Source organism: Thunnus albacares, chromosome 2, assembly GCF_914725855.1.
Source record: "Thunnus albacares chromosome 2, fThuAlb1.1, whole genome shotgun sequence".
In the NCBI taxonomy this organism is placed as follows: Eukaryota; Metazoa; Chordata; class Actinopteri; order Scombriformes; family Scombridae; genus Thunnus; species Thunnus albacares.
In genome coordinates this window covers 32,119,446-32,132,065 of record NC_058107.1, presented here as the reverse complement: position 1 = coordinate 32,132,065, position 12,620 = coordinate 32,119,446, and the positions used below count along the sequence as shown (strand labels likewise).

Genomic DNA, 12,620 nt, shown 5'->3' with positions numbered 1-12,620 from the left:
TCACACAAAAGTAAAGCACAAACAGGACACAGATGGACGGCAGGTTGATGCTTCTAATGTAGCTGCACAATAAGTCGACTTTAGTGTCAAATCTAACAGACAATCCAGTCAGAGACAACAGCAGTTTATCACTGTAGAATAAGAACAAGCTTCCATTATAATTATTGATCAGGGCTGCACAATTATGACTAAATTGATCGTTCTGATTACAGTTTGAGATCATGATCATGATGTTGCTGCACAATTATTTTCCTCAGTGATTTGGGAACAAAATGATTCTCCTTCATTCATCTTATATCAGCATCTTAACTGTTTGCAGCCACACTCTTGATGAAATGAAATGCACCAACACCACTAATAAATCATTATTCTATATGAATGATCAGAGCTGAGTCATGATTGAAAATGATTAATTGTGCAGCCCTACATATAAACTAATGTCTGTCCTCCTCTAGTCTCTTGAGGTCAGTGAGCTCTGCTGCCTTCCTGTCAGCTGTTTAGTCAGATGAAGCTTTACTGAGATAAACTGGAGCCTCTGTGTTCACTCTGAACCTCTGCTATCTTCTTTCTCCAGCCACTGACTAAGTTGCACTGACAACACTGAGTTGGCTTCTCCTCGTAGGGTGTCTTTCGCTCTTTTTTCCCCTGGTCCCTCTGTTTCCAACCTTCTTCAATCATTTCTCTGCAGTTGGCTCTTTCTAGTTTCCCTTTGTCTCTTTTTGTCAGTTTGGGTTTCTTCTGTATAATAATATTAATCCTCTAGTTCTCTGATTCTTCAGATTATTGCTCTGTTCTCTTACGTGCTACACGTGTTTCTCTAACTTCAAGAAAATGTGTTAAGGTGTTATCAATAAAATGACAATTTAAATAGAAACGTGAATGTCTTTCTGTGTTTACAGACACATAAAACTGCAACACAGCTTTGGTTTTGATTTTTATTGACCGAAGTAACCCAGGAAATCCTTTCACTCTTGTTTTGATCAGGACATTTGTTCACCTGATAGAAAACATACAACTTTTTGAATAAATCATAAAATGAAGACACAGTTAACCAGCATAAATCATGAAGTTCATCCAGCACAGACTCACATGTACTGATGTGTTACACAAATGATGATTAACGTAAACACACAGGAACAAACAGCAGCTCCAACTTAATAGATATTCAAGAATTAAGAAATAAATACTGAAACAGAAATATAAAGGTGATCACTACTAACAACCTTTAAAATCCACAGTTCAACATGAGGGTCAGGGCTTTACTGTCAATCTTTTTGAATACATATCATTAGGACTGAAGATTGATCATATTTGATGTATATTTTCATTTTATTTTATTGACTAAATGTTTGATCAATGAATAAAAGCATTAACAAATTAATAGATAATTAAAAAAAACTGTCATCAGGTGCAGCTCAAGCTGTGATCTACGTGATCTTTGTTTCAATATTTGATGGACACTTTCAAATTAACCTTGAAGAAGAAATGAAAAACTTTTTAAAATTAATTTCTGCAGAATTTTCTTGAGTTAAAGCACCAAAAATCAGGAAGAAGGTTCAGTTTGTTTTCATGGATAAAACTGAATGAACATATAGAAAAGTTTTGACAATCAGTAGATATCTGTGATTAATGACACACATGGTAAATAAACAGGTGAATTATTACATCAAGATTCCCTGTTCTGTCCATTCTTCACAGTAAAAAAGGTTTTCCCTTTATTTTAAAAAGAGAACATTTGTAAAACGTCTGAATGTATTATTATAAATACACATACATAAAATATTTTTTACTTTAAAAGAAAAACAAACCCTGGATGATTAAACCATTAAAAAGTAAATGTTAAATGCATTACTCTCACCTATAAATCACTAACTGATAGTGACAAAATAAATCTGTAGATCTAATTATTCCATCAAATCCTAATAAATCACATCTCACAAACCTTCCTGAACTTCACAGAGAAATCTCAGTTTGACAGATTTTGATATCAGTGGTTTTAGCATCACCAGCCTCTCCAAGGTTAAAATAAGGGAAGAGTTTCTCAGTGAAAGTGTCTCTGTGAGTGTAGATGTGAGTCTTGTCTTCAGGGTCGTAGAAGGACACCTCCCCCCTGTCATAGTCCAGCTGGACTCTGATCCTCTGGAGACTCTTCTTCACTCTGACAGTCTCACCAACAACATCAATGTATTTTCCATCACCATGCCATAAACACCAGATTCCATAATCTGGTGAGGAAAATATCTCTCCCTTCCTGTCAACTGACTCTTTAGCCAAACCCACATTCCAGACAGGATAGTCTCCCACCTCCACCTCCCAGCTGTGTTTCCCTGAGCTGAAGCCCTCAGAGCCCAGAACAGTGATATACTTAGTGTGTCTCTCTGGATTATCAGGGAGCTGCTGGTTTGTGTCTCCACGTCTCACACTGGTCAGATCATCAGACAGATAGAGACGGGGGTCTGCAGTGTTTGGGTCCAGAATGACAGGACTGAAGTGGACCTTCTCCTTCATCTTCTCCCAGACTCTGAAGGACAGGTTGCCCAGGTGTTTGGCCACATCTATCAGTGCTCCTGAGACCAGCTGTGGATCTGACAGTGAGCACTGGTCTCTGGCTCTGGTCTGAGTGGGTTTATAACTACTGAGGAATGACACGTTGTGTTTCTGCAGGTCTTCTTCAACAGCAGAGATACTGTCTGACAGAGAGGAGATCTGCTCCTGAATCCTCTTCATCTCTCTGCTGATAGTCTTCCCCTTCTGCTCCTCTTCCTCCCTCAGAGCTGCCAGTCTGGACTCCTCTTCCTCTTTCAGGAACTGGTGGAGCTTGTTGAACTCTGCTCTGATCTTCCTCTCTGTGGACAACAGCTGCTTCTTAGAGTGTTGAATCATTTCATTGTATGTTTTCTCCACTTGTTTGTATTTGTCCCTCTTGTCCTGTAGAGACTTTAAGTCAGATTTCAGCTGGTCCTTCAGGTCACTGACTGCTTGTTCTACAGGAACCACCTTGTGACCGTGATGGAGAAGAAAATCACAGACAGGACACACAGCTCTCTGTTCATCCTCACAGAACCAATAAGGGACTTCTTGATGTTTATCACACACCACTTCCTCTTTCTCCTTTTCTTTCTCCGTCTCAGGTGAATTATTCTGCCTCTTAGCAAAGGAGTCAGCCAGGTATTTGAGAGAGAGGTTGATGGATGGATAATCCTTTGAAGATTTTCTTTTACAAATGGGACAGTTTTTGTTTTTAGCTTGTTCCCAGAATTTTTGCAGACAGCTTGAACAGAAGCTGTGGTTGCAGGTCAGAGACACGGGATCACTGAAAGTCTCTGAACACACGTGGCAACTCAGGTAACCTTCAAAAAGAGCTCTTTCAGCCATTTTCCCTGATTTCTAGATTTTCTTTAAGTTGCAGACTCACCAAAATACAGTCTCTTCAACTTTCTCTGTTCAGTCCTCCGAGTGTGTGTTCTTCAGTAGAGATTTCACTCTGTAATGTAATGGCGTCTGCGATCTGTTCAACAGTGTCAATCTGCTTTCAGTTTCATTTACCTGCGTCACAGGTAGAGAGCTGATTGAAATAAAACTGCCATTTGATTGTGTCTCCACCAGATGGTGCTGTTTCTGTGTTACAGATGTTAAAGGAATACTCCACCAAAAGCCTACTGTATGTTTTAACTATCAAACAATGAAAGCATCTATACTTGAAAAGTTTATGTGAAATATTGCTGAAACAATTGTAATTTACTACCAGAACATTCATTCAGAACAACTTCATCAACCGATAAATAGTTTAAGCAGAGCTGTTTATGGCAATTTTAATCATTTTATAATATTCTAATATTTTAAATTTAACTTAATTAAACTTTACTCAACTTCTGTTCTGTCAGTTAGTACATTTACATGAAGATTAGTGCCTGTTATGAATAATCCTGATTTTAATCATGTTAAAGTTATGATATAACACAACTTGGTAATTAGTATCCCTTTATGATTGATGAATATTATCCAGGTTTCTGATCATCTGTGCAGGAGTGTCTTTGACTCCTGAACATCCCAGACAGTCTCTGTCATTTCTATATTGAAAATATTGTTTCCCATTGCAGAATAGACCCACACTATTCAACAATCCTCTGCCTACTTCCTTGGTGTGAATCCAACCATTCTCACCTGAGCTCACTCACTCCTAATCATGGTCTACTGATATCTCGCCCATTTCCTTTGTTCTAGCCGGCAGCACCACTAACCACATGTGAGAGTCCTCTGTACCTGTGTTTCACACACACACCTATGGCTGTGTGTGACTAAGGTGAGTTTATTACTTTCTTCATATGTTATAATTTAATGGTTATTTTTGGATTCATGTAGATTGAATGTGAGCAAAAGCTTGACCAGTATATACTGGTAAATGATATAATGGTCACCTGGTCTGTTTGCTTTGAGCCTACAGATTTATAGTTGTGTGTAAGTGCACATTGCACGTAACTCATTCTCTGTAGTTTTTAATTTAGCAGATGAAACATCTAGAATCCTTATAACTTAAATTAGAATATTTAAAACTTCTTTCATTATGTAATTGTTAAATGTAAAGTTTGCTGTGACATATTAATTTCAGCCCTAATATTCACTGTTTTGTTAGATACCTAGATGTGTGATGTTATATATAGTTTAACTGTATATTGTAATTCTTGTGTTTTTCTGTTCATCATTTATAAAAAAAAAAAACATAACCGTCACAAGCTTCATCATCTTCTATTGCTCTAGCCTACATGTATGCATGATGGCAATAAATGACTTAAACAGAAACATCAGTCATCCCTTAAATTCTTATCGATGTACCCTGGTGATGCTCAAACTCCTGTGAACCGATCCAATCTGTCAAATCTTAGTTTGACAGATTTTGATGTCAGTGGTTTTAGCATCACCAGCTGATCCAATACCAAAAAATGGGCAGAGTTTCTCAGTGAAAGCGTCTCTGAGAGTGTAGATGTGAGTCATGTCTTCAGGGTCGTAGAAGGACACCTCCCCCCTGTCATAGTCCAGCTGGACTCTGATCCTCTGGAGACTCTTCTTCTCTGTGACAGTCTTATCAGCTCCATCAGTGTATTTTCCACTGCGATACACTAAGCACCAGAATCCATATTCTGGTGAAGCATATTTCTCTCCTTTGTCAACTGACTCTTTAGCCAAACCCACAATCCAGACAGGATGGTCTCCCACCTCCACCTCCCAGCTGTGTTTCCCTGAGCTGAAGCCCTCAGAGCCCAGAACAGTGGCATACTTAGTGTTTCTCTCTGGATTATCAGGGAGCTGCTGGTTTGTGTCTCCACGTCTCACACTGGTCAGATCATCAGACAGATAGAGACAGTGGGCTGCAGTGTTCGGATCCAGAATGACAGGACTGAAGTGGACCCTCTCCTTCATCTTCTCCCAGACTCTGAAGGACAGGTTGCCCAGGTGTTTGGCCACATCTATCAGCACTCCTGAGACCAGCTGTGGATCTGACAGTGAGCACTGGTCTCTGGCTCTGGTCTGAGTGGGTTTATAACTGCTGAGGAATGACACGTTGTGTTTCTGCAGGTCTTCTTCAACAGCAGAGATACTGTCTGACAGAGAGGAGATCTGCTCCTGAATCCTCTTCATCTCTCTGCTGATAGTCTTCCCCTTCTGCTCCTCTTCCTCCCTCAGAGCTGCCAGTCTGGACTCCTCTTCCTCTTTCAGGAACTGGTGGAGCTTGTTGAACTCTGCTCTGATCCGCTTCTCTGTGGACAACAGCTGATTCTTGGAGTGTTCAACCATTTCATTGTATGTTTTCTCCACTTGTTTGTATTTGTCCCTCTTGTCCTGCAGAGACTTTAAGTCAGATTTCAGCTGGTCTTTCAGGTCACTGACAGCTTGTTCTACAGGAACCACCTTGTGACTCTGGTGGAGAGAAAACTCACAGACAGGACACACAGCTCTCTGTTCATCCTCACAGAACCAATAAGGGACTTCTGGATGTTTATCACACACCACTTCCTCTTTCTCCTTTTCTTTCTCCGTCTCAGGTGAACCATTATTCTGCCTCTTAGCAAAGGAGTCAGCCAGGTCTTTGAGAGAGAGGTTGATGGATGGATAATCCTTTGAAGATTTTCTTTTGCAAATGGGACAGTTTTTGTTTTTAGCTTGTTCCCAGAATTTTTGCAGACAGCTTGAACAGAAGCTGTGGTTGCAGGTCAGAGACACAGGATCTCTGAAAGTCTCTGAACACACATGGCAACTCAAGTAACCTTCAAAAAGAGCAGCTTTCTCAGCCATTTCCTCTGATTTCTAGATTTTCTTTAAGTTGCAGACTCACCAAATTACAGTCTCTTCAACTTTCTCTGTTCAATCCTCCGAGTGTGTGTTCTTCAGTAGAGATTTCACTCTGTAATGTAATGGCGTCTGCGATCTGTTCAACAATGTCAATCTGCTTTCAGTTTCATTTACCTGCGTCACAGGTAGAGAGCTGATTGAAATAAAACTGCCATTTGATTGTGTCTCCACCAGATGTTGCTGTTTCTGTGTTACAGATGTTAAAGGAATACTCCACCAAAAACCTACTGTATGTTTTAACTATCAAACACTAAAAGTGTCTATACTAGAAAAATGGATGTGAAATAGTGCTGAAACAATTATAGTTGACTGACAGAACATTCATTCACAACAACTTCATCAACCAATAAATAGTTTAAGCAGAGCTGTTTATGACAAGTTTAATCATTTTATAATATTCTATTATTTAAAATGTAACTTAATTAATCTTCACTCATCTTCTCTTTTGTCAGTTAGTACATTTACATGAAGATTAGTGTCTGTTATGAATTATCCTGATTTTAATCATGTTCAAGCTATGATATATAACACAACTTGGTAATTAGTATCCCTTTATGATTGATGAATATTATCCAGGTTTCTGATAATCTGTGCAGGAGTGTCTTTGACTCCTGAACATCCCAGACAGTCTCTGTCATTTCTATCTTGAAAATATTGTTTCTCATTGTAGAATAGATCCACACCATTCAACAATCCTCCGCCTACTTCCATGGTGTGAATCCAACCATACTCACCTGAGCTCACTCACTCCTAATCATGGTCTACTGATATCTCACCCATTTCCTTTTTATTTGGTTTCTCATTTTCTACTGAATGCTGGTATACTCCACCTTTCTCTTTCTATTTTCTCAGCTTTTTAAGTGCATATAACTATTTTTGTCTCAAGATGACATAATGAAGATGACTATGATGATCAGGATGATTATATTGATGACTGTGGCACTAAGGATGACTATGAGGATGATGATGATGATGATTATTATTTCGCATGCTTTTCTACGGGGCTCTGTGTTGTCAGTGCCTTTTGAACATAGCTGAGAGAATACGAGGAGCACTTGTTGACCATCAGCACTGAGAGTGAGCGGTTCTTCACTCAGCCTGCATGTCACTTTGAGGAACAGCACTCGAGTCCGACTGACAGATTAGAGGCAGTTCAGAGAGTGAATGAGCTCCAGCAGGGGGCGCAGTCACACAAAGTAAAGCACAAACAGGACACAGATGGACGGCAGGTTGATGCTTCTAATGTAGCTGCACAATAAGTCGACTTTAGTGTCAAATCTAACAGACAATCCAGTCAGAGACAACAGCAGTTTATCACTGTAGAATAAGAACCAGCTTCCATTATAATTATTGATCAGGGCTGCACTATTATGACTAAATTGATCGTTCTGATTACAGTTTGAGATCATGATCATGATGTTGCTGCACAATTATTTTCCTCAGTGATTTGGGAACAAAATGATTCTCCTTCATTCATCTTATATCAGCATCTTAACTGTTTGCAGCCACATTCTTAATGAAATGAAATGTACCAACACCACTAATAAATCATTATTCTATATGAATGATCAGAGCTGAGTCATGATTGAAAATGATTAATTGTGCAGCCCTACATATAAACTAATGTCTGTCCTCCTCTAGTCTCTTGAGGTCAGTGAGCTCTGCTGCCTTCCTGTCAGCTGTTTAGTCAGATGAAGCTTTACTGAGATAAACTGGAGCCTCTGTGTTCACTCTGAACCTCTGCTATCTTCTTTCTCCAGCCACTGACTAAGTTGCACTGACAACACTGAGTTGGCTTCTCCTCGTAGGGTGTCTTTCACTCTTTTTTTCCCTCGTCTCTGTTTCCAACCTTCTTCAATCATTTCTCTGCAGTTGGCTCTTTCTAGTTTCCCTTTGTCTCTTTTTGTCAGTTTGGGTTTCTTCTGTATAATAATATTAATCCTCTAGTTCTCTGATTCTTCAGATTATTGCTCTGTTCTCTTACATGCTACACGTGTTTCTCTAACTTCAAGAAAATGTGTTAAGGTGTTATCAATAAAATGACAATTTAAATAGAAACGTGAATGACTTTCTGTGTTTACAGACACATAAAACTGCAGCACAGCTTTGATTTAGATTTTTTTATTGACAGAAGTAACCCAGGAAATCATTTAACTCTTGTTTTGATCAGGACATTTGTTCACCAGATAGAAAACATACAACTTTTTGAATAAATCATAAAATGAAGACACAGTTAATCAGCGTAAATCATGACGTTCATTCAGCACAGACTCACATGTACTGATGTGTTTCACAAGTGATGATTAACGTAAACACACAGGAACAAACAGCAGCTCCAACTTTATAAATGTTCAAGAATTAAGAAATAAATGCTGAAACATAAAGATGAAGGTGATCACTACTAACAACCTTTAAAATCCACAGTTCAGCATGAGGGTCAGGGCTTTACAATCAATCTTTTTGAATACACATCATTAGGACTGATGATTGATCATATTTGATGTATATTTTCATTTTATTTTATTGACTAAATGTTTGATCAATGAATAAAAGCATTAACAAATTAATAGATAATTTAAAAAAAACTGTCATCAGGTGCAGTCCAAGCTGTGATCTACGTGATCTTTGTTTCAATATTTGATGGACACTTTCAAATTAACCTTGAAGAAGAAATGAAAAACTGTTTAAAACTAATTTCTGCAGAATTTTCTTGAGTTAAAGCACCAAAAATCAGGAAGAACGTTCAGTTTGTTTTCATGGATGAAACTGAATGAACATATAGAAAAGGTTTGACAATCAGTAGATATCTGTGATTAATGACACACATGGTAAATAAACAGGTGAATTATTACGTCAAGATTCCCTGTTCTGTCCATTCTTCACAGTAAAAAAAGTTTTTCCTTTATTTTAAAAAGAGAACATTTGTAAAACGTCTGAATGTATTATTATAAATACACTTTGAAAAAAATATTTTTTACTTTAAAAGAAAAACAAACCCTGGATGATTAAACCATTAAAAGGTAAATGTTAAATGCATTATTCTCACCTATAAAGAACTGATAGTGACAAAATAAATCTGTAGATCTAATTATTCCATCAAATCCTAATAAATCACATCTCACAAACCTTCCTGAACATCACAGAGAAATCTCAGTTTAACAGATTTTGATATCAGTGGTTTTAGCATCACCAGCCTTTTCAATATCAAAATAAGGGAAGAGTTTCTCAGTGAAAGTGTCTTTGTGAGTGTAGATGTGAGTCATGTCTTTAGGGTTGTAGAAGGACACCTCCCCCCTGTCATAGTCCAGCTGGACTCTGATCCTCTGGAGACTCTTCTTCACACTGACAGTCTTACCATCTCCATTAGTGTATTCTCCATCGCGATGCATTAAACACCAGAATCCATATTCTGGTGAAGCATATTTCTCTCCTTTGTCAACTGTTATGAATAATCCTGATTTTAATCATGTTAAAGTTATGATATAACACAACTTGGTAATTAGTATCCATTTATGATTGATGAATATTATCCAGGTTTCTGATCACCTGTGCAGGAGTGTTTTGACTCCTGAACATCCCAGACAGTCTCTGTCATTTCTATATTGATGTGCAGGTACTATCAGTAGTGATCCTGAAGTTTGAATTGTTGAAATTAGTAAAGCAATTAAGATGGGGTTTTTTACAGTGAAATACCTCTGCATTAAGAAAATATTGTTTCCCATTACAGAATAGATCCACACTATTCAACAATCCTTCACCTACTTCCTTTGTGTGGATTCGCCCATTCTCACCTGAGCTCACTCACTCCTAATCATGGTCTACTGATATCTCGCCCATTTCCTTTGTTCTGGCCGGCAGCACCACTAACCACATGTGAGAGTCCTCTGTACCTGTGTTTCACATACACACCTATGGCTGTGTGTGACTAAGGTGAGTTTATTACTTTCTTCATATGTTATAGTTTAATGGTTATTTCTGGATTCATGTAGATTGAATGTGAGCAAAAGCTTGACCAGTATATACTGGTAAACGATATAATGGTCACCTGGCCTGCTTTGATCCAACAGATTTATAGTTGTGTGTAAGTGCACATTGCACATAACTCATTCTCTGTAGTTCTTAATTTAGCAGATGCAACATCCAGAATCCTTATAACTTAAATTAGAATATTTAAAACTTCTTTCATTATGTAATTGTTAAATGTAAAGTTTGCTGTGACGTATTAATTTCAGCCCTAATATTCGCTGTTTGTTAGATACCTAAATGTGTGATGTTATATATTGTTTAACTGTATATTGTAATTTTTGAGTTTTCCTGTTCATCATTTTCTGTTCATACAAAAAAAAAACATAACTGCCACAAGCTTCATCATCTTCTATTGCTCTAGCCTACATGTATGCATGTTGGCAATAAATGGCTTAAATGGAAAAATCAGTCGTCCCTTAAATTCTTATCGATGTACCCTGGTGATGCTCAAACTCTTGTGAACCGATCCATACACAGACATACACTGCACATATAGTATCTTATTATATCCTGGTTATGAATTATCCTGCTGTGGATCATATTATGTTTGTTTTACACAGCAGTGTGTTTTTTCTACAGAGTCTGCCTGCAGTCTCCTCTCAGTATCAGGTGTTTAGTGGGTTTTTTTATTTAAGGGACACGTTAGATGTCAGTGTCACAGACTTTTAAGAGTAGATCAGGTGTCTGAAATTGATTACAAAATATTTTTTCCTCCTCTTTGGAGCCTAAAAACAGTCCTGCCCACTCCCCTCCAAAAAAAGAGGAAATAGCAGCATGTACAGTACAAATGTGTTGTTCTTCTGTTCTTCTTAGTGTGTTTACTAGCATTGAAAAGCAGTATAATAAGACTCACATATTTAAAATGAAGGAGTACACAGTATTACACAACTGCCACTAACTAGCAGCATAGCTGGCATTTCCTTTGCATGACAGTCAGCAGGACACTTGTTTTTTTGTGTTTTTTCCTTTTTATTTGTGTTTTTTCCTCATTTTCTACTGAATGCTGGTATACTCCACCTTTCTTTTTCTATTTTCTCAGCTTTTTAAGTGCATATAACTATTTTTGTCTCAAGATGATATAATGAAGATGACTATGATGATCAGGATGATTATATTGATGACTGTGGCACTAAGGATGACTATGAGGATGATGATGATGATTATTTCGCATGCTTTTCTACGGGGCTCTGTGTTGTCAGTGCCTTTTGAACATAGCTGAGAGAATACGAGGAGCACTTGTTGACCATCAGCACTGAGAGTGAGCGGTTCTTCACTCAGCCTGCGTGTCACTTTGAGGAACAGCACTCGAGTCCGACTGACAGATTAGAAGCAGTTCAGAGAGTGAATGAGCTCCAGCAGGGGGCGCAGTCACACAAAGTAAAGCACAAACAGGACACAGATGGACGGCAGGTTGATGCTTCTAATGTAGCTGCACAATAAGTCGACTTTAGTGTCAAATCTAACAGACAATCCAGTCAGAGACAACAGCAGTTTATCACTGTAGAATAAGAACAAGCCTCCATTATAATTATTGATCAGGGCTGCACAATTATGACTAAATTGATAGTCCTGATTACAGATTGAGATCATGATCATGATGTTGCTGCACAATTATTTTCCTCAGTGATTTGGGAACAAAATGATTCTCCTTCATTCATCTTATATCAGCATCTTAACTGTTTGCAGCCACATTGTTAATGAAATGAAATGCACCAACACCACTAATAAATCATTATTCTATATGAATGATCAGAGCTGAGTCATGATTGAAAATGATTAATTGTGCAGCCCTACATATAAACTAATGTCTGTCCTCCTCTAGTCTCTTGAGGTCAGTGAGCTCTGCTGCCTTCCTGTCAGCTATTTAGTCAGATGAAGCTTTACTGAGATAAACTGGAGCCTCTGTGTTCACTCTGAACCTCTGCTATCTTCTTTCTCCAGCCAGTGACTAAGTTGCACTGACAACACTGAGTTGGCTTCTCCTCGTAGGGTGTCTTTCACTCTTTTTTTCCCTCGTCCCTCTGTTTCCAACCTTCTTCAATCATTTCTCTGCAGTTGGCTCTTTCTAGTTTCCCTTCGTCTCTTTTTGTCAGTTTGGGTTTCTTCTGTATAATAATATTAATCCTCTAGTTCTCTGATTCTTCAGATTATTGCTCTGTTCTCTTACGTGCTACACGTGTTTCTCTAACTTCAAGAAAATGTGTTAAGGTGTTATCAATAAAATGACAATTTAAATAGAAACGTGA

General features: G+C 38.1%; 2 protein-coding genes across 2 annotated transcripts; both read right to left on the bottom strand.

Annotated features, from left to right (window-relative positions):
* Positions 1 to 652: 652 nt before the first annotated feature.
* LOC122966601 (zinc-binding protein A33-like) lies at positions 653 to 3,675 on the bottom strand. Its single transcript, XM_044330838.1, has one exon. The coding sequence runs from the start codon at positions 3,373 to 3,375 to the stop codon at positions 1,954 to 1,956; it is 1,422 nt and encodes a 473-aa protein (XP_044186773.1). The 5' UTR covers positions 3,376 to 3,675; the 3' UTR covers positions 653 to 1,953.
* Positions 3,676 to 4,872: 1,197 nt separating this feature from the next.
* Positions 4,873 to 6,591, bottom strand: LOC122966622 (E3 ubiquitin-protein ligase TRIM35-like). Its single transcript, XM_044330874.1, has one exon. It carries the CDS (start codon positions 6,289 to 6,291, stop codon positions 4,873 to 4,875), a length of 1,419 nt encoding a protein of 472 aa, XP_044186809.1. The 5' UTR covers positions 6,292 to 6,591.
* Between the last annotated feature and the right edge of the window lie 6,029 nt (positions 6,592 to 12,620).

Bases quoted from the DNA above. Each gene is read 5' to 3' on its own strand.
- LOC122966601 (XM_044330838.1), bottom strand. From the start codon at position 3,375: ATGGCTGAAAGAGCTCTTTTTGAAGGTTACCTGAGTTGCCACGTGTGT.
- LOC122966622 (XM_044330874.1), bottom strand. From the start codon at position 6,291: ATGGCTGAGAAAGCTGCTCTTTTTGAAGGTTACTTGAGTTGCCATGTG.